This window comes from Peromyscus eremicus, chromosome 9, assembly GCF_949786415.1.
Source record: "Peromyscus eremicus chromosome 9, PerEre_H2_v1, whole genome shotgun sequence".
NCBI classification, from domain to species: Eukaryota; Metazoa; Chordata; class Mammalia; order Rodentia; family Cricetidae; genus Peromyscus; species Peromyscus eremicus.
Genome location: NC_081425.1, coordinates 93,046,786 through 93,068,917, shown reverse-complemented (window position 1 = coordinate 93,068,917; position 22,132 = coordinate 93,046,786). Strand labels below are relative to the sequence as shown.

The 22,132-nt window shown below is 52.1% G+C and overlaps 1 protein-coding gene across 1 annotated transcript; it reads left to right on the top strand.

The window, feature by feature from the left end:
* Positions 1-11,440: 11,440 nt before the first annotated feature.
* On the top strand, positions 11,441-21,449 carry Opn4 (opsin 4). Its single transcript, XM_059274553.1, has 10 exons — positions 11,441-11,581; positions 12,451-12,596; positions 13,943-14,076; positions 14,359-14,562; positions 15,140-15,311; positions 15,627-15,782; positions 16,676-16,783; positions 17,560-17,740; positions 18,485-18,601; positions 20,794-21,449. The coding sequence occupies exons 1-10, from the start codon at positions 11,441-11,443 to the stop codon at positions 20,830-20,832; spliced, it is 1,398 nt and encodes a 465-aa protein (XP_059130536.1). The 3' UTR covers positions 20,833-21,449.
* The last annotated feature ends 683 nt before the right edge of the window (positions 21,450-22,132 follow it).

Sequence of the window (22,132 nt, the reverse complement as noted above, 5' to 3'; positions counted from 1 at the left end):
TGTCCTGGACTTGCTCTGTAGACCAGGCTGGCCTCGAACTCACAGAGATCCACCGGCTTCTGCCTCCCGAGTGCTGGGATTACAGGCATGCACCACTACCGCCCGGCTCATGGACTTGTTCTTTAAGTCAAGAAGCACGCCATCACATGAGGCCATTGATTCCATCTATCTACTCAGAAACTATGAAAATGCCTGGATGCGTGCTGCCGGTGAGCCTCTTGTCAATCTTGCTTAAAGCTTTGGTTATCACTTGATGGACTATCGCTTGATACTGTCTGTCATAGTGATACATTGTGCTATGGTTTAGATTTGACTTAATCATGTGTTCAAAGATCCATTGTAATTGAAGGTTTGGTCCTCAAGGTGGCCCCCTTGGGAACCACTTTAGGAGGTGGGGCTGATGGGAAGCCCTTAGGTCCCTGGGGAGATGGGATTGTGGTACTCCAGTCTCTCTGACTTTTTGTTTGGTAGTGTAAATACTCCCATGCATATGAACCTCCATCGCAATGAGATTGCAGCTGGGAGACCCTTTGATAAAACTAATACAGACCCTTGAGCTTCCTCAGGCATTCCACTGTCCTACGCAAAGGCTGCCTAGTACAGTCTGATTGGTGGACCAAGTTAGTGGTCTAGATAGCAAAAAATTACACTTTTTTAAAGACAGGTCTCCATTAGCTCTGGGTAGCTTGAACTCCATACTGATCCTAGGGTGACCTTGAACTTTTGGGTTTTCTATACTTATTGAGTACTGGGGTTATAGGCATATGCCATTATACCCTTTGTGGGTGTGGTGGTGGTGGTGGTGGTGGTGGTGGTGGTGGTGGTGGTGGTGGTGTGTGTGTGTGTGGTGCTGGGGACTGAACCCACGGTATTGGACATGTTAGGCATGCACTCTACCAATTCAGCTACATCCCTAGTCACAAGGGATTGGTTTATTTCAGAGGGACAGTCTGCTGCCAGACCCATAGGAAGAAGAGCACCTATGCAGGTCTCTTGAATGTGGCTTAAAGGATGATGGCTTTGGATCCAGACCAAGTGTGAGCTCCTTTGAAGCTTTGGAGGGCCATGCAGCAGCTCAGTGACAGTCCTTCCAGAAAGTTGGTACCTTTAAGCCTCTCAGTTACTGCTTTGGGGGTTTAGGTGACAAGAGGAAAAGTCCCTTTCCACAAATCCCAAGCCAGATTTCCAGGAGGCGGGACTATAGGGCTGGAGGGATGGGTCAGGGAACAAGCTTTCGTAGAAACCTTGGATGTGTTCATCTCCTAGATCGTGAAAACGAAAACTACAAAATCAACTCAGGAGTTCGCCACAACTCTCTACCCCCTCCCAGACTTGAGTCCCGTTCAGGTGACTCACCCCTGCCCTCTGCTGGGGACACCAAGTCCTCTGCTGTACTTGTGGATAAGCTGATATGAAATCTTGGGAGTCCTTGGGAAGCAACTGTGAGGTTTTTTGCTAGCAGAGTTGTGACTCTTGGAGTTTTTCTAGTGATTGGAGAAAAACAAAGGTTCCCAGTGGGGACCGCAGACTTTCAAAGTGAGAAGCGCCGAGGACAGGATGGGCTGTGAGGGTTGCATTCTGGGGCCTGGTTTCGGGGCACAGCCCTGGGCTTCCATTCCTTGTACCTCTACAGGGAGAGACAGCCACACTCATTAACTGTCACACTCTATTTTAGCAGTCATCCTTGGCGTTTTTCTCCAGTGCCATGCTCTGCCTGCCACACCCTGTCCCTAGGTAAGGCACTGTCCCAAGTTCAGATCACTATCAATCTCTGCTTCGGGGGATACCAAACCCTGCACCTCCTTGGTCTCAGGGTGGCCAGGGCCTCCTAACGATGATTCCCCACCTACACAGGTTGCTCTGAAGCTCTACAAGCGCGAGGAATTAGAGTTGACGCCAGGATGTGGGAAGACGGGCAACAGGCCAGATGCCGGGCTCAGGGGTGCAGAGGGAAGGCCTCTGAGGATCTGACAAGTCCAGGCATCTTCCTAGCAGGAGAAGCAGATCTGAGGACCCCCAGGCAGTGGGTGGAGATCTCAGAGGGAGCCGCCTCTACCCCCTGCAATCATGGCTCTGACACTCGCTACTTTATGTTTGGCTCCATAGCTCTGAACCTTGTCTGTGCCCGCCTTGAGTTCTGAGATGCTCACGGGGAATTTTTCAGGAATGTTTGATTTTGGAGCTGGGTGGTGGTGGCACACACCTTTAATCCCAGCACTTGGGAGGCAGAGGCAAGCGGATCTCTGTGAGTTCGAGGCCAGCCTGGGATACAGAGCGAGATCCAGGACAGGCTCCAAAAGCTACACAGAGAAACCCTGTCTCAAAAGAAAAAAAAAAAAAAGAAAAAAAAAAAGAAAAAAAGAAAAGAAAAAGGAATGTTTGGTTTTGTTTTCATTTTGTTGTTGTTGTTGTTGTTGTTGTTGTTGTTGTTGTTCTTCTTCTTCTTCTTCTTCTTCTTCTTCTTCTTCTTCTTCTTCTTCTTCTTCTTCTTCTTCTTCCATTTATTTGAAACCAGCTCTGTCTACGTAGCCCAGCTAACTTCATATTCCAGGTCCTCCTCCCTCTAGGTTCTGAGTGTTGGCGTTCTATACACCACCATACCCAGCTCCAGGAGGGTTTGTTGTTGTTGTTGGTTTTGTTTTGCTTTTAGAGACAGGTCTCCATGCAGCCCATGCCACAGACTCACTATAGCCTGGGCTGCCCTTAGCTCTTGATCTTATTTCCTTGACCTCTTTAGTGCTGGGATCCCAAGCACGATCCACCACCACCCACTTCTGGGAGTGCTCTTACATCACCTTTAATTTTACTTCGCTTGTTATTTGTGTATGTGTGTGTGCCTGTCCATATATGATGTATCTGTGTATGTGTGGGTGGCACGAGCTGTGGTGCACATGTGGCGGCCAGATGCTCATGAAGCCTCATTTCTCCCCTTCCACCTGGGTTCTGGGGATCAAATTCTGGTCATCAGACTTGTACTGCAACTGTTTTTACCCACTGGGCCATCTTACTTAGCCCCAGGAGTGTTGTCTGATGCATAAATAAAATACATAAGATTACAAAGTGTTGTGGAATATTAATTTAAGATGTGTTACATTTGTTTATGCTGTGGAACATCTGTTTAATGATACAAAGATGTGTTGCATTCTTTTATGTTGCATTTGTTTAAGTCTGTGAAGCTGTGTTACTGTGCCTGTCTAAAACACCTGATTGGTCTAATAAAAAGCTGAATGGCCAATAGCAAGACAGGAGAAAGGACAGGCAGGGCTGGCAGGCAGAGAGAATAAATGGGAGGAGAAATCTGGGAGGAGTAGATCGAGGATTGAGAAAAGAAGGGGCCAGCCACCCAGCCACACAGCCAGACATGGAATAAGAAGGAAAGAAAAATATACAGAAATAAAGAAAGGTAAAAGCCCAGAGGCAAAAAGTAGGTGGGGTAATTTGTGTTAAGAAAAGCTAGTTAAGGGGCTGGAGAGATGGTTCAGTGGTTAAGAGCACTGCTTGCTCTTCCAGAGGTCCTGAGTTCAATTCCCAGCACCCACATGGTGGCTCACAACCATCTGTAATGAGATTAAGACCTGGTGCTCTCATCTGGCCTGCAGGGATATGTGCAGACAGAACACTGTATGCATAATAAATAAATTAATCTTAATAAAAAAAAAGAAAGAAAGAAAAGTTGGCTAGAACCAAGACAAGCTAAGGCTGGGCATTTATAAGTAAGAATAAGCCTCCATGTATTTATCTGGGTGCTGGATGGCAGGCCCCCCAAAAGAGCCAAAGAGCAAAAGAGTAAAAGCAACCGATAACTACAACAAAAAACACAAAGAACACTGAAACATTGTTACCAAGAGGTCAAATGGTGGATTTGTGCCTGGATGATCAACGTGCTTCAACAAAAAGGTCAGACCTCACGTCTGAGCAGAAGCGTAATTTAGTGATGCCTTCAGCTCACTCCTGCTCGTGATTTCCAGTCATGCACTCATTACAGTCACAGTAATAAGTAACACAGTGTGGGTGTGTTATCACAGTCACAGTAAGTACCACAGTGTGGGTGTGTCATCACACACAGTAAGTACCACAGTGTGGGTGTGTTATCACAGTCACAGTAAGTACCACAGTGTGGGTGTGTCATCACACAGTAAGTACCACAGTGTGGGTGTGTCTTCACACACAGTAAGTACCACAGTGTGGGTGTGTCTTCACACAGTAAGTACCACAGTGTGGGTGTGTCATCACACAGTAAGTACCACAGTGTAGGTGTGTCTTCACACAGTAAGTACCACAGTGTGGGTGTGTCTTCACACAGTAAGTACCACAGTGTGGGTGTGTCATCACACACAGTAAGTACCACAGTGTGGGTGTGTCATCACACAGTAAGTACCACAGTGTGGGTGTGTCATCATACAGTAAGTACCACAGTGTGGGTGTGTCATCATACAGTAAGTACCACAGTGTGGGTGTGTCATCACACAGTAAGTACCACAGTGTGGGTGTGTCATCATACAGTAAGTACCACAGTGTGGGTGTGTCATCATACAGTAAGTACCACAGTGTGGGTGTGTCATCATACAGTAAGTACCACAGTGTGGGTGTGTCATCACACACAGTAAGTACCACAGTGTGGATGTGTCATCACACACAGTAAGTACCACAGTGTAGGTGTGTCTTCACACAGTAAGTACCACAGTGTGGGTGTGTCTTCACACAGTAAGTACCACAGTGTGGGTGTGTCATCACACAGTAAGTACCACAGTGTAGGTGTGTCTTCACACAGTAAGTACCACAGTGTAGGTGTGTCTTCACACAGTAAGTACCACAGTGTGGGTGTGTCATCACACAGTAAGTACCACAGTGTGGGTGTGTCATCACACAGTAAGTACCACAGTGTAGGTGTGTCTTCACACAGTAAGTACCACAGTGTGGGTGTGTCTTCACACAGTAAGTACCACAGTGTGGGTGTGTCATCACACAGTAAGTACCACAGTGTGGGTGTGTCATCACACAGTAAGTACCACAGTGTGGGTGTGTCATCACACACAGTAAGTACCACAGTGTGGGTATGTCATCACACAGTAAGTACCACAGTGTGGGCTTTGCCCATGCTCATCATGGAGGGAAAAACCAAACCACCGTTAAACTAAAGGTTAATGGGAAGAATAATGTTAGTTTTTCTTTTCTTTATCTCATCCAAATTCATGGTTGCTGTGGTGGTTTGAAAGGAAAATGGCCAGCAAGGGCAGTGGCACTATTGGAGAACGTGTACTTCTTTGAGCATGTATAGTCTTATTTGAGTTAGTGTGTCAGTGTGGAGGTGGGTTTTGAGGTCTCATATATGCTCAAGTGTCACCCAGTGTATCAGGCCACTTCCTGTTGCCTGTGAGTCAAGATGTAAGAGCTCTCAGCTCCTTCTCTAGCACCATGTCTGCCTGCTGCCTTGCTTTAGTCCATGATGATAAAGGACTAAACCTCTGAACTGTAAGCCAGCCCCAATTATGTGTTTTCCTTTGCAAGAGTTGCGGTGGAGACTCAGAGGTTAAGAGCACTAGTTGCTCCTCCAGAGGTCCTGAGTTCAGTTCCAAGCAGTTACATGGTGGCACACAACCATCTATAATGAGATCTGGTGCCTTCTTCTAGCCTGCAGGCATATATGTAGGCAAAACACTGTATACATAATAAATAAATAAACCTTAAAAAAGAAAAAAAAGAGTTGCCGTGGTCATGGTGTCTCTTCACAGCAATAAAAACCCTAACTGAGACAGTTGCCTTGAGTTCAACCCACACAACCTAGGCTGAGAACCTGGCCCTCTCAGTCTGATCCCTCTGCCTCACAGCTTGTGCCCATCACAGCTCTATTCACCAGAGTCCCCTCCTATGCCCTTCAGCTCTTGATACACCAAGTGTCTTGTCTGCCATCACTAACCATTGTCCCCACTTGTCAGGGGCTCAGACAGACCAGGCAGGGGTCTGAATCTAGGCCTTGGCGGCTGCAGACCAAAGAAAATGGATATTTACTCTCAGCCCCAGCTGCATCAAGGGCAGGAGCCCGGACATCAGCAGTGCATGAGAGGCTGTGATGGGAATCTCCTGTAAGTCGTGGGTGTTGGATGCCTAGCATTGGCCTAGAGCAGCAGGAGATACAAATGACAGGCAGCCTTTTTAAAAAAAGATTAATTTATTTGTTGTGTAGACAGAGGGCATCAGATCTCATTACAGATGGCTGTGAGCCACCAAGTGGTTGCTGGGACTTGAACTCAGGACCGCTGGAAGAGTAGCCAGTGCTCTTAACTGCTGAGCCATCTCTCCAAGAGATGCCAAACAGGCAGCGTCTTTAAAAGCTTCCAGTGCCAACTAAATCAGAGTCTCTGATGATGGACTCAGATGCAGACATTTTGAAAAACCCCAGGAAATCACCTGGAGGGTGTGCTGTACAGACTTTGTGATCCTGGGGAACGGCAATATGTTGCCTCGTCTCCACAGCCTTACAAAGGTGGAACCTGGACTCTGGGTAAGGCAAGTGTCCAGCACTACCATGTGCTTCTTAAAGCAGTTGGGAGGCCTCGGAGGCAGGTCTCAGTATAGTTCTGCTTTGGTTTTGACAGGGATATGTTCCAAGAAGTCTGTCTATAGGTGATTTCACTGTGTTGCCAGTATCGCAAAGCACATTCACAAAATGTCACCGGGTGAGATAACCTTATGGGGCCACCATTTGTGACGGTCCATGAGCATCACATCACGTGCTACATAGCTCTATGTTCAGCCTGTGGGCGAGGAGCTCAGAGGCATGTGGTTCTGTGTCCCTACGCAGACCTTTGGGGCGGACAGCAGCAAAGCTGAAATGCTACAAGGTCAACTGCTTGCGAGGGGCAGAGGGATGGGCTCAAGGTGTGTGAAACATGGGGTCACCCACATGGCAGGTTTTTCTATGCCCTCACGCCTATCTTATGTGTGTGGTCAATTTTCAAGTTAAAAGTTTGTTTTGGGTACTTTACTCACAGGCTTTCTTGACTTTTTGTTTCCTAGTTCCTTGAGGACAGTGCCGGGCTGAGGAGGAGAGAAAATCTGCACGGCTTGCAGCTTTGAGGTTTTGCTGTAAAGCTGGCATGTGGACAACCACAGCAAAAGGTAAATGCAGCTTCTGTGCAGAACCGTCCTGAGGTCGTGCGGAGATAAGCCGGGGCTGGTGGGGTGGAGCCCGGGCTGGTGGGGTGGAGCCCAGCGGACCCAGGTATGCAGTTCTGTGGCAGAATACTCTGGCTGAGAATGTCTCCGAGAGTCCCTGGAGATTTCCGTCCTGCTTCATCTGTCTTTGATACCTCTCCTCTCTCGGCTGTCAGAAATTACTCTAGACTGTCATACATCAAAATGGGCATGGCACCTTCCTCCTTTTCTCTCCTCACACAGATGCCTTACTCTGCACGAAATGACTTGGGTCAGCAGAACTACATTGAGAAAGCACAGTATTTTCCCTCCGTTCCGGTACAGAACCCTAAGTCGTGGATGTCTGTGTATATCGTAAGCCTCTGCATAGGCCACGGTGCTTTGTGCATGAACAAGGAAGCAATGAAACCCTAAGGAACACATTTCATTCTTTAAATCTGGCAACACGCAATCACTTCCGGTGGGCAGTGGGATGTGAAACACGGGTCACCCCACCCTTATGGCAAGTTTTCTATACCCACATGTCCATCTTGGGTGTGTGGTCAGTTTTCAAGTTAAAAGTTTGAATCGGGGCTTTACTTACGCTTCCTTGACTTTGTGTTTCCTAATTCCTCTGTCTCACTTTCTCTTACCTGTACTTCCCTATAGAATGCTTGGCTGAGGGAAGAACAGGCTGCTTTCTGGGATATGACCACATTACCCCCTCCCAAATTAGACACTGAGCTCACCCAGGGCAGCTGTTGTGTCTGATGGCAATCTGGACTATTGGAGCTTAATGAGTGAATGCCACTCTTGGAATGATATTGGAGTGCCCCAGACTGCACTCACCAGGACGGCACAGATAGACCAAATACTTCCATCATTGGTGGCAGGGCTGAGTACCTGGGGCCAGCACTCTGGGCCAGGAATGTGGGCACCATTAGGAAGTGGTGCAGGTGTTCTGTGGGGACAGGAAATGGTCTCACAGGGTATCTAGGCTGTCACATTCTACATGCCTCCTGGGAGTCCCCAGTTTCCTTTACCTGCTTCCTTTGGCTAACACAGGGTTCTAAGGAAGGGACTCAGAGGGAAGGCTGAAGAGTATCATGTAAGGGCGTGGGGTATCATCCAGAGGAGGAGAAATCTAGAGGCAACAAATTATTTTGGATGTCTCAGGGCGTTAACAGGGTCCCGGTTATGCCTCTGGCTCCTTGGGTAGACTAGGCTGGGAACAGCATCCTTAGGCCCAGGCCAGGGAAGGAGGAAGAGATGCACAGGTACCACAGCCGGAGAGGTTTTTGTTTCTAGCCCCTCCCCTGGGGCATGAGGAGGAGGCTCCGGTTCTCAAGGGGTTTGCCAGTTTCCAGGTAAAGGAAGCCCAGGTGAGCTGCTGGCCAGGTGCCTGTTATGATACTTAATATTCCCTTGGAAACAGCTCCTTGGAATTTCCCAGGAGCCTTTGGGTAACCATATAGGCCATGGGTGAGGAAGGCAATCCCCAGAGGAGGCCTGGAAGACTTGAAACTGGAATTACAATACCACTGCCTGGAACGGATTTGAGATGTCTATGCTGTGGATGCTGTGGCCATAAATGATGGTGGGCAGGGGCCGGGAGCCTCCTACCCCACTGACTTCGCAATCCGATTTTCTGGTGAGGACTTTCAGGACTTTTCTACAAACATTCTGGGACTTGGACACCCTTGCCAAGTCAGCATGGGGCCCTGTGTTACCAGATTGATTATGTTCCCCGAGCACAGTCTCCGCCCCTTCCCTCCGCCCACTGCTGGCCTAACATTAAATGAACAACACACTCCCGTCTCTGTGGCAGCCTCTCACCCAGCTCACAACCCTCTGAGGCTTCCCACTTCCCATGCCCCTGGCTGCACCTCTGGGGATGAGAGACCTAAAGAGCTTTTCTCACCTCCAGCCAGGCATGCTGTGGAGGCGTGAAGAGCGGACTTCAGGCAGTGCTGAGCTGTAAGCCCCTGGTCTCCCTTCGTCCAGTGGCTTGGAGTGGGGTGAGGGTGGGGATACAAGTGGGATCAGTCATAGATGCTGAAACCAGGGTGAGCAGAAGGGTGGCTCGGGATGAACTGGGACACCACAGAATCTAGCCAAAGCCAAAAGTTGGCGCCACTGCCCCTCCTGTGGCTCAAACCACCACTTGGAAGGGAGCCCCTGAGCCGGAGCGAGTGAGGGAATCTAAGAACAAGCTTGCTGCAAGTGAACTGCAGCCCAGTGACCACGCTGGTTACAGTTCCAGGTGGGTAGTAAGGGTGGGGAGATGACGCATGGAGGCTAGCTGAGGCCAGTTTGCACCATCCCCCTGCAGCTCAGGGTCACAGGCACCACATCTTCCCAGCCCTTTAGCAGACTTCCGGGGAAGTGTTAGCACCTGCTGAAGCCAGGAGGCCCAAGAGGACAGCGGTGAGTTCTCTGTACCCCAAGCTCCACTCTACAGCACCATTGCAGCTGCACCCCACACGGGAGCACCTTCCTTCTATGACATCCTGCTTGACAGTCCCAGCTCCTGCAATCCCCAAGATCCTTCCCTCCTGTAGCCCTTCCAGTCCCAGGCAAAGCAGTACATCCTACCACCACAAATTACCTGAGTCCCACAGGCTTCAGTGGCTGGCCCTCAGGCCACACTTTAAAAGCAGGGGCCAAGGGGGCTTTGTGTTTCCTTGTACAGTGTGTGGGTACTGCACTATACAGAGGGTCCCAGAAGGAAGCAAAACAAGCCTGTCTGTGGCCCCAGGAAAGAGGGACCCCATCCAAATGACATCTCTGATGGCTGCTGAAGAGGATGCACAGGTGATTGTGACCATCCCAGGTCCTTGGGAGGGCTTCCTTGATGACGCTGACAATCTGTTTGAGCTGGAATCCAGAGTAGGGGACAGGCAAGGTTTGGGGAGCTGCATGTGAGCAGAGGCTGGTGGCCAGAACTGTATGCTTTCGTCAGTTCTCAAGGAGGCAGGTTCAATGGCTGCTTTTCCCCCCAGCACAGCCTGTGACCCCACTTTCCATGTGATCAAGCCTCCCCAACCCTTTGCCAGGCTCTGAAGCTAACTTTCAGGAAAGTCCCAAGGTACTGGAAGCTGGTGTTCACAGACATTTCCTTACTCCTCTGGCAGCCGTGATCTGACAGTCTAGTACTTGAGCTTGGCTGCTCAGTACTCCAAGATTAGACTGTTGTGGAGCATCATCAGAAAGGGACAGTAGGAACCAGTAGGTGCCTGACCCTCTACTTGGCTCCATGGTATAACAGAAGCTTGGCCCATGTACTCAGACATAAGAAGGGGACAGTATATACCTGGTGAGCCTTGGTGTTTTAGTTTCCCCAGTAAAAACCAATTTTTTAAAGGTTTTTTTTTATTATGTGTAAGTGCGTGTATCTGCATGTGGGTGTGTGCATGTGAGTGCAGGTACTGGGAGAGGCCAGAAGAGGGAGTCGGAGGCTGGGGTTAGAAACACAGGTGCTGGGTTCCAAACTTGGATCCTCTTAAAGGACTGGCACATGCCCTTAACCCCTCAGCTGTCTCTCCAGCCCCGAAACTGCTTTTTATTTTCAGACAAGGTATCGATATGTTGCCCAGGTTGGTCTCGAACTAATGAATTCAAGTGATCTTTTTCACTGAGACGGAAGGTACATAGCCCTGCACCTACCTAAATTCCACTTCTTGTCCCTGAATACCATGTGACACTGGAGAATCTTCCTTCATGCAGGGCAGTGTGATGATGCCATGGACTCATGGACCTTACATAGGTTTTCTTTCCCAGTGACCACCATGACTCCCAGAACAACAGGGCCATTCTTGATGAGTTCTAGGAAGAAAGGGAGTACAAACAACAAAGCCTCCTGCCCAGTATCCAGGAGCTGAGCATGCCAGTGTCCCTTAAGCATCCATATGCATATATACACACATATTCATGTCACCCCCATCACGTGGGACCCACCAGGGGACCCACTTAGGAGACAGCCAGAAGCAGGGAGCCACTGAGCATATGTAGTGCCCTCCCTACCCAGTGCGGCTACTTAAAAGTGTGGAGGAATCCTGCCTCTGTGACACTCATTCCTTTGCGCTTCATCAGACATTGAGCAGTCAGCCCCTGAAGGGCAGCTCCAGCTGGATCTATGCTGGGCATGAGAGCGGCAGCGAGCGGACCAGGCAGCAAGCAGGCCAGGCAGCGAGCGGGCCAGGCCGCAGTATTAAGGACTGAGTAGCACTGGAAGTCTGGGGACAAGTCCCAGAGCTTTCCCTGCCTTTAACTTCTTGAGTCCAAGCAGGTACCACTTTGCCTTACAATGGACTCTCCTTCAGGGCCCAGAGCCCCACCAGGCTTAACTCAGGGACCCAGCTTTATGGCCAGCCCTGCCCTACACAGCCATTGGACCAGCACTCAGAACGTCTCTGCAAGAGCCCAGCTTCTATCTGTAAGCCCCACGGTAAGTTGGGGGAGCATGTGTGTGCACAGAGATCCAGACCCCAACCCCGTCTCCTACCCCTACTTCGACAGGGAGATAGAAAAGGTCTGAGCTTAGATGAAAGACCATGGGCATCACTGAACTTCTCTGAGCTTTCCTTACAAACTGGCTGAGAAAGAGGGGATAGGCAATGTCTTTATCTGCAGAGACCACTAGAGGACCAGAAAGGCAGGCCCTGCCCTGCCCTTGGTGACATCTAGTCTTTCCAGACCTTGGCTAGATGTCCTGTGGAGGTGTTATAGAGAAAAAGGCATGGCCCGGGCTTCTGGATTTGTACAGGCCAGAGTGGGATGTTGGGCAGGACAAAGAGCAGACCACTCCCTTTCCCTGGGAGATATCCTTATCATCTTTGTATACTAAGGGCAGTATCCCAGGGCAGTAACCTCTCTGCAGTGACCCCGAGGAACCTTTCTTTCAATTGGAAAGTTTTCCTCCCTCCTCTGTCAGGCTTGGATGTCAGTCCTCAGTTATGTTACAGGGTTGCAAGCTCTCCCTTGAGGCTTGCTATGGGGTATCCATACATCGGGAGGGCAGTACCCAGGAGCAGTTTCTACTCAATGTCACTCAGGCTGTGTCCCTGTTCTGCAGGCACACACCTGTCCTGCCAGCCTCCAGCAGGTGATCTGAGCCTTTCACCTTCCTCTTAAGAGCCCAGCACCTGCACATATATGGGTTTGGGGTTAAATTTTGGAAGATCTGTACTTTTCTCTCCTGTGGCTTGACCATAGCTTTTCACCTGTACCTCAGTTTCCCCACTTGCCTCATTGGGAACTTACTTTTCCTTTCCAGGGACATCTGTAGGTGATGCCCTCCTCTTCCTCTCTCCACAGGTATCTGGACCTGAGGCTGCTGCCTGGGTCCCCTTCCCCACGGTCAATGTCCCAGACCATGCTCACTATATCCTGGGTACGGTGATCCTGCTGGTGGGGCTCACAGGGATGCTGGGCAATCTGACAGTCATCTACACCTTCTGCAGGTGCCTGGTTGGTGGGGTTGGGTCAAGGGCACTGTGCATATCCAGCCATGCAGAGAGGGCAGAATACAAGGGCAAAGTGTCACCCACCTCTATCCAGGGCACCTTAGAATGGGCAGAGAAGCAAGGACCACACCTTCTGCAGTATCAGGTCTAGGCATCAACTTTCAAGCTGATGAAAAGGGAAAACATGGCCCAGGGAACCTTGAATAGCACAGGCATGCCCACTGGGCTTCAGGCACACCCTCTGAGGTAGGCAGGTACTCCAGGACCTTCAGGTCTCTGTTCATGCTACCCTGCTCTCAGTTCACCTCTGGCATCCTCTGCTCCCAGAGGAATCCTTCCTCTACCTTGAAGAGCATCCCTGGACACCAGGACCCTCTAACTCCCAGCAGCCTGTCCTAGCAGCCACCCTGGCTTCCCTCCCCACCTGTCCTGCTGGCTGACGCAGGCAGGTTGGGAAGTGAGCACGGACCTCAGGCTCCGTCACAGACCAGTGGAAGGACCGAGGCCGTCATTTATTCTCCTTGAGCCCACGTCTCTGCTCTGCCACGTGGACTGTGGCTTTCCTATATCCGTACTTCCTCCTGTTTGTGCGCTGATTGGCGACCAAATCCTTTTGTGAGTGAAGGCCTTAGTACTGTCCTCTGGAAGCCGGGACCATGATGCCTCCCGTAGGAGCGAATATTAAGATGGATAGTGCTAGGAGAGGGCTGTGAAGATCACTGTCCCACAGTCAGAGTGATAGGTCTTGGATCCTTTGCCACCTCAAGAGTTAACAGTAAAGAGACGGGTTGAGCAGGGCAGGGCTGAGCTGGGCAGCAGAAGGAGGAAGAGGAGAAAGAAAAAGGAGTCAGGGAAGAAGAGGAGGAGGAGGCCCGAGAAGATGGCAAGAAGGTGTCAGAGCAAGTGGGAGGGGTAGCCAGAGGGACACTGTGGCCAGAGAGGATTTTCCAAGGAGTCAGAGCGAGTCACACAGAGGGAATAATCCAGAGGGTGAGACGAAGAAAGGGGTGTGATCGAGAGCCAGCCTCCGGGGCTGCACTGCTGTTTCTGGAGACACTCTTCCTCCCTTCACTCTGAGGGACTGACCACAGGAGATCCCTTAGCCCGTAGTACTGGTGATACCTGCTGGACTGAGAGACATCCCTGTGGCCCAAGAGCCCCAGCCTGTGTCTATTCATGTGTGTGTGTGGGGGGGGGTTGTGCATGCATGACATGTCTGTGTGCACATGTACATTTAGCATATTCGCATGAATGTGTATGTGTATGCATAGATGAGGGTGAGGGGAGGCTCCCACAGCTCCGGAGGTCCTAGGAAGCATGCCCTGACTTCTCCGACCTCACAGGAACAGAGGCCTGCGGACACCGGCAAACATGTTCATTATCAACCTCGCAGTCAGCGACTTCCTCATGTCATTCACTCAGGCCCCGGTCTTCTTCGCCAGCAGCCTCTACAAGAAGTGGCTCTTTGGGGAGACAGGTGACACTTGGGGTTCCTTCTTGCTACAGGGAAGAAGGGGTCTTAACAGAGGCATGCCACAGTGGTGGAAGGTAGCCCAGATGAGGTGGCTTGCTCTTGCTGGGCACAGTGGGCAGCACCCTGAAACCCGTGACTGAGTGAAGAGGAAAGATGGGGTTCTGGTCCCGAGAGCCCTGCCGGCCCGGCCAGATGTGGCAAACAAACAGGGTGGAGACGGCTTTGGTCCTGTATTCCATCCTTTGGGAATTTCTTCCCCAGGGACTTAGGGACCTTTACCCACAGGTTGCGAGTTCTATGCCTTCTGTGGGGCTGTCTTCGGCATCACGTCCATGATCACCCTGACCGCCATAGCCCTGGACCGTTATCTGGTGATCACACGTCCACTGGCCACCATCGGGATGGGATCCAAAAGACGAACAGCACTTGTCTTGCTGGGTGTCTGGCTCTATGCTCTGGCATGGAGTCTGCCACCCTTCTTTGGCTGGAGTAAGTGGGCCGGTGCTATTGGGGGAGGGGTAGATAGGCTGAGAGAGGAAGTTTAAGGGAAGGTTGGGCGGGCCAGCTGGCAAGGGCCTCGGGGATCACCTAAGTCTCAAGTCAGATGGACGTTCAGGGGTACGGCCAGCACTGGGGGAAGCTCAGAGTGCTTTACCAGGGACTAGAGGATCAGTCAGGGAACCTGTCACCAAATATGGGGGTTATTGGATGGGAGCAAGTGAGGCGTGTTTAATGCTGAATTTGTAGCGAGTCATACTAGCCAGGGCTGGAAGGCCTCAGCGGGCAGGACAAGCAGCAAGGTTTTAGCCCTGGGGATCACAGCCCTGGAGCTACAGAGGAGCTAGCTTCTGTCAATCCTAGACTGGTGTCCTCACTAGAATCAACTCGGGAATCTCCCTTCACATCTCTCAACCGTCTCTGGCTTCCTCAGTTCTGGGCAGGGCAGACTTGTGGCTGAGGCCAGGTTGTGCCCAGGAACCCCAAGCTCCATGTTTGAAGCCCCTACTGAACAAGGTGCCTTAAGCAACAGCACAGTGAGGGCTGAGCCCCTGTCCCCTGCTCGCAGGTGCCTATGTGCCTGAGGGGCTGCTGACGTCCTGCTCCTGGGACTACATGACCTTCACGCCCCGGGTGCGTGCCTATACCATGCTGCTCTTCTGCTTCGTATTCTTCCTCCCTCTGCTCATCATCATCTGCTGCTACGTCTTCATCTTCAGGGCCATCCGAGAGACAGGCCGGTGAGTGGGCTGTGTAGAGCTGAACCAAAGAAGGTAGGGTCTGCCCATCGGAACGTCCTCGGATGCAGATAGGTCGAGATCGGTGAACTCATGTGCTTACGGGGAGAGGTTACCTAGGAAAGTTCCCAGGGACAAGGTCCTCTGAGGAGGGCTGATAGACCGCACTCCTGGCAGAACCACTGGAGGGCAGCTGAAGCTCAGCGGAAGGACTTTCTGGAAGGCAGAGCTGTCAGTGCGGGAAAGGATGACCCCTCCTATGTGTCCCCAGTGGCTGTGCCCCTGGTACTTGCTATAACCCAGATGTAACCTTCCCAGGGCCTGTGAGGGCTGCAGTGAGTCCCCTCAACGGCATCGGCAGTGGCGTCGGCTGCAGAGTGAGTGGAAGATGGCCAAGGTCGCACTGATTGTCATCCTGCTCTTCGTGCTCTCCTGGGCTCCCTACTCCACTGTGGCCCTGGTGGCCTTTGCTGGGTGAGCAGGAGCCATAGCACTGGTATAGGGGATTAAAGCACAGATCCGGGTAGCCTCTCCCTCCAGCCTGGCCCAAACCAGGCATCCTGACACCCTAGGTCTAGCTTGACAGCTTCACCCTCCCCGTGTGACAGGCCTCACCCCACAAGGCTTACCCGGTTCCTGGAAGCTTTGGAGACTTACCCGGGGAGCCCTGACTACACACAAGGGGATCTTCCATCTCCTTGGGAACATACAGATATATCTGAGGTTCAGGTTCCCTCTTAGCCTGAGCCATAGGCACACAGTCAGGGCTGCTGCTACTTAAGAGGAGATCCCTAAGAGGTCCTCTCTAGTACCTTCTGTGGCTTGAGTCTGGTAACCATGGCACCTTCAGCAGCATGGACACGGACTAGATTTCCAAAGCACTTCTGTGAGAATGAGATTTTGGTACTTTGAACTATTCAGGTACCAATCTTCTTGAGTAGTGATAACGCAGTCTCCTCTAGGGGCCTACTAGATGTTTCTCTAGGACATCCAAGGTGACAGTGTACAAGATGGGGTGAGGGTTTGGCAGCATTGTGGGATGTGGGATCCGAAGACCAGGGACATTTGAGTGACACAGAGAGGTTCTGCCAGCCGCACAGGTTCTAAGGGACAGTGGGACCTAGCCACCTCCTCTGCAGCTGCGACATGCCTTCCTCCCAGAACCCTACCCTCAACCATCTTTACTTCCCTTCCTACCCACCTTCCACCAGAATCCTCACTGGTCCTGCCAGTCTCTCACTATGGGGCTGGGTTGGCTGTGTCTGTTGAGGCTGGGCTGCCATTGGTTTAGTTTGGGCCTTGGCAGAGTCAGGCATAGAGACAACTGGGGGGAATGAAGAGGGGACCCCACGCCTTCTCTGTCCTAGGTACTCGCATGTCCTGACGCCCTACATGAGCTCAGTGCCAGCTGTCATCGCCAAGGCTTCTGCCATCCACAACCCCATCATTTACGCCATCACCCACCCCAAGTACAGGTGCGGCCTCCTCCAGGCCTCCAAGCCCACCTCGGGCACGGAGGGCCTGAGCCTGCAGAGGAAGGCGGAGGTTGTCTGTCTCTCTCTGGTTTCTTGTATGTGTATTAGTTGGGGGGTCATGAACATCTTGGTGCAGCCAGTCACACTGGGAAGGGCCTGCAGTCGGCCCGTCCCCTCTTCTTTCCCATATCCTACAAGGGAGGAAGCCAGTCCTAACCACAGAGCTGTGTCAGAAAGCAGCCAGGGTGGGTTATTAGCCGTACTTCCTACGCAAAGGCAAGCCCCCCAGACTGTGAGATCCTGCAAAGACCCCAGCAGGGCGTCCTTGCTTCCACCAAGGGCCCTGGCAGCATCCTGAGGTACTGTGGTCAGGTTCGAGCTTTACTAAGAAGAATGACAGCCAGGCACTGCTCTGGGCCCCGAGAGTCGTTTTCAGCTAATCTCCTGGTGCAGACCTCAGTCAGTCCAGGCTATATTACTTAAGTGTGTCCATGGCTCCCATTCCCAGAGATGTGGCCTAGGGCAACCACATTAGGACTTGAAGCGATGTCTACTTGGTCAGACCCACTACCCCAAGGCTCTCCCTTTGTGTTTACCACACCCTGGATCTGTTGTTAATCCCACCAGCCCTGGGAGCCCATCAGTCTCTTACCTAGCTGTCTGTCTGTCCCCATTACCAGCATCTGTCTGTTCACCAGCTCTAGCCCTGTATCAGTCTGTCCTTCCCTCTTCCCTGTCATGTCCCTTCACTCTAACCAGACATGTGACTCCTGCAGGGCAGCCATTGCCCAGCACCTGCCCTGCCTCGGGGTCCTTCTTGGAGTGTCGGGCCAGCACAGGCACCCCTCCCTCAGCTACCGCTCTACTCATCGCTCAACACTGAGTAACCAGTCCTCCGACCTCAGCTGGATCTCCGGACGGAAGCGTCAAGAGTCCCTGGGTTCTGAGAGTGAGGTGGTAAGGATGCTGGGCCCTCATTGGCTGGTACCTCACCTTTCCTTTCCCGGCCAGCCCTCAGGGACCTGGACCTAGGTGGCAAGGCCACATATTAGACTGGGGGACACTTCACCTCTTCTGACCTCCAGTGTGTCACCCTCCATGACAACCAGGAATACCCAGACAGAGAGGGGATGGGTGGTATGAGGTCACCCAGCAGTAGTCCAGTCTAAACAGGGGCTTTCTAAGTCACCCCTTTCTCATGGCAAGAACTGACCCAGGGTCCTTGTTCCTTAGCACTCAGCCGCCACCTTACAGGAGGTGTGAAGAGCTACAAGTTGCAGGAAAGGGGGAGGCACTAGCCTGGGATCAGACCTGGCTTCAGGCCTTGGCCCACCACACGCTCACTGTGTGATCTGAGAGCCAGCACGGCTGGACTGCCCAGCTCTCTTCCACCGCTCATCCTCGAGGCCTTCCGTTAAGCTGTAGAGCTTCCTGGGGGTCTCTGTACCACTAGCAGAAAATGAGGAGTCTGTCTTCTTTGCTAACCAAGGCCTTGACTCTCATGAAGGCCACCTATCTAAATACCCACGTGCTTAAGCAGGCAAACACGGCCAACACGGGGTAGTATTTTCCTGGGCTTTGGTGAGCACAACTTTGCAAACGATGTCATGGGTCCCTATCACGGAACACCAGTGTGGAGGCTGGAGCGCAGGTGGGGGTGGGGCATGAGTATGCTGTAAGCTGTTCCTTTCACCTCCCCAGAGGTGGACAGATACAGAAACAACAGCTGCGTGGGGAGCTGCCCAACAAGCAAGTGGACCACCCTCCTGCAGTCAAGACCTGGACAATAAGGAAGTCAAGGCTCCTTCCAGCCCCCAGGTACAGAAATCCAAGACTCCCAGGGTGCTTGGACCTAGTACCCGCCAATCTGTGAAAGGGTAGGGAGCCAGGCCAAGTAGCCTAAGAAGGCAGGCTTGCACTGTGAACAGACCTCTCAGAATCACCCCTTCCCAGCTTTGCCTTGTCTGCCGGGAGGGCTCTGTGACTCCCAGACATCCCTAGCAGGGCCCGAGCATGGTCTATGACTGGGGGAGTATGTGCACGTGACTGTGTAACTATGTGTGCATGAAGTGTGGTTGGCATGTTGTGCCATGACAGATGCAGAGTTATAATTGTATGTGCTCATGAAGATGTGCGGTCTGCATCAGAGAACAGCTCACGCATACGGACCCATGTTCCTGGCATATGCTGTTTGTCACTGTGATGCCTCTGTGTTGTCTGGGTGATGGAGTGTAGATGGCACACCTTTTTGTGTGATTTTAGTGCTGGACCTACCTGGGGTGGGCGCTGCAAGCTGTGTAAGTGCTCACTGCCAATGCCCTGAGCTCAAGATGTCACCCAGAATACTCATAGCTATAAAAAGAAGGCCAGCTGTCAGCCCCAGTGCCTATGGAATGTCGATGGTGTTAGGGAAGGCCGTATTTTGGAACACTGGAAATGCCATGATCACAGGCGTTCAGGCAGCCCCTCCCCTCAGCTGGCAGCTTCCCTGCCCTCCTCTCTCTTACACACAGTCCCTATCAGCCGCTGGGTATTATTCTGGGGCTTCCTTAGCCACTCTGGGATCATGGGCGTGTCCTGTCTTCCATCCTATGCTGCTCCCCTATGCCTGGTGCTGCTTCTGCAGTTGGGGAGCTCCTGTCCTCCTATGTTGTATCCCAGGTGCTATGCACAGCCACAGAGGCCGGTGCAGAAGCCTGACAGTGGCCTATGGTGATCGGGGAATGGTTGAAGACGTAATTTCTATCCTGGATGGAGTCAGGACCATGGGGAGGGGCTTTTAGCATGGAGGGTCAGCCCTCAGCAGTTGACAAACACAAGTGATCAGCACTGCCATCAAGTCACAGGCACACAAAGAAGCCGGGCAGTGGTGGCACACGCCTTTGATCCCAGCACTCAGGAGGCAGAGGCAGGCGGATCTCTGTGAGTTCGAGGCCAGCCTGAGCTACAGAGTGAGTTCCAGGAAAGGCTCCAAAGCTACACAGAGAAACCCTGTCTTGAAAAACAAACAAACAAACAAACAAATAAACAAACAAACAAACAAACAAATCGAACCCTGGGCTTCCCTGGGGGAAGGGGTTGAGCTGTCTGTGTGAACATCCTCAGTGATCACAGCTGGGCTCAGTCAAAGGAACTTGGTGTCCTGGAACAGTGTGTGTGTGTGTGTGTGTGTGTGTGTATGTGTGTGTGTGTGTGTGTGTGTGTGTAGAGGGAGAGACAGAGACAGAGACAGAGACAGAGACAGAGACAGGCTGACTTTGAGAGCATGCAATGAGACCCTGGGGATAACATTGGGGATGTAGAAAGGAAGGGGGCAGGTGGTAGGAGTGATGATCTGGTTAGGGGTCTCCAGACTCTAGGGAACAAGAAGCCAGAAAGGGGCCTAGTCACCTTGCAGTATAACCAGGCTCTTCTGATGTGACCCCAGCGAGACTGTGGTGGGTACAGTAAGCCTGTGAGGTGTACTTTCATAGGAGGCCAGTGCTACAGGGCAGGAAAAGGGTGAGTGAGTGAGTTAGTGATAAAGGGTTGTCGGACCTCACACATACAGGATTGCAGAAGGAAGATGAACTGGGGTGGGAGCATGGGAGTCTGAGCCTCAGGAGTCCAAGGGCCTGAGGATATCCCAGGGGTTATCCTGAAAACAGCCTAAGGCTTTTGTGGCTCCTTGTTTGAGGTGTGATCCTTGAGAAGGTCCACCCCAACCTTGACCACAGCCTGGCCCTTTTTTGTTTGTTGGTTGGTTGGTTTTCTGAGACAGGGTTTCTCTGTGTAGTTTTGGTGCCTGTCCTGGATCTTACTCTGTAGACCAGGCTGGCCTTGAACTCACAGAGATCTGCCTGCCTCTGCCTCCGGAGTGCTGGGACTAAAGGTGTGCGCCACCACCGCCCGGCTCAGCCTGGGCCCTTCTACGTAGTTATCTTCACCTGTCTCAAATGTGGAGAGGCATCAGAAGGCTGCCCCTGTGAGACAATCCTAGAGATGAACAGATGTGTACTGTTTATTTTCAGACCAAGGGACAGCTCCCTAGCCTGGACCTTGGGATATAGGATGCCCGCTGGCCCTCCCTTTCTTCTGCTACTTGTCCAGCCCATCGCCTCCCTATTGCATGCACAGACCTGGGATTTATCTCACAAGCCTGGAAGCTCTGGAGGTGTCACTGCTTCCTGTGCTACACTGGACGCACAGCTCCGGCCCCTTCCCACACTGTAAAACTCCTGCACTACTCAGCTCGGCAGCCACACCGGGGCTCTGCCCGAAGCAGGGACCCAGGCTCTCTCTCCTGCTTCGCTTCCAGCCGCCGCCGCCGCCGCCACCGCCGCCACCTCTCCTCAGACACTGTATGCTGCAATTGTCCAGGCAATGACAATAGCGATGGCACTGGGAACTCATCAGCTATTTACGAGCCAAGCATCTACGCTAGCCTTTGTGACCTGGCTGGACAGCTCATTGGTTCAGAAAGCTCAGCCTGGCGTCCCCTGCTGCCAGTGGTCAAAAGTAGAACACAGAATTTACTTTGCGCACTAGAAACACTTCTTCACCCCAGGCTATCCCCTAGCATTCACACTGTGGCCCACACTCACATGTACATGGGCACTGGCAGGCACTTAGGTACCTATCTGTATGCACACCAAGCACATGTATGCGCACCCTGCCCTTGCTCATTGTTTCGTGTCTAAGTTCCTTCCAGATGTGGATCTGACAGGGCACAGAAAAACAATAAACAGGGTCTCTTGTGATAAACATGTCTACTGGTGCTTCTGTGGAGAAGAGACCTGGGCCTGGTCTCCATGTCTCCAGCAACTTCTTTCTCCCTTCCCTAGCGACTCTCACTCCTGAAAACCCATTTCAAACTGTAGGAGAGCAACACAGAGGAGGGACAAAGGCCATTTGCCCCCCCCCCGCCCCGCTCCTCCCCAGGGAGATGTGGAGCTCCACCCAGCCCATGGGTACCAGCTGCTCTCCAACTGGCTTCGGGTCTCCCAGGGGAGGCAGAGGGAGGCTGGCCTGCCCCTTTAAGAACATCTTCCCACCACCCCTCCTTTACCCAGAAGCAAGTCATCAGGCAGTGCCAGACTCCAGAGAAAGAGCCTTCGGCTCCAGGTCAGCCTTGCTGGGGCTCCAGGGCCAGGGTCAGCCCTTTCTTTCTGGTTATGCTGTGTGGCTGGATCTTCCCCAGCTGGGATGGACAGAGGGGCCTGGGGGACAAGGCCAGAGCTAGGGATAGATGGGATGGTGTAGAGGATGGGATGGAATGGGATGGTGTAGAGGATGGGATGGGATGGGATGGGATGGGATGGGATGGGGTGGGGTGGGGTGGGGTGGGGTGGGATGGGATGGGATGGGATG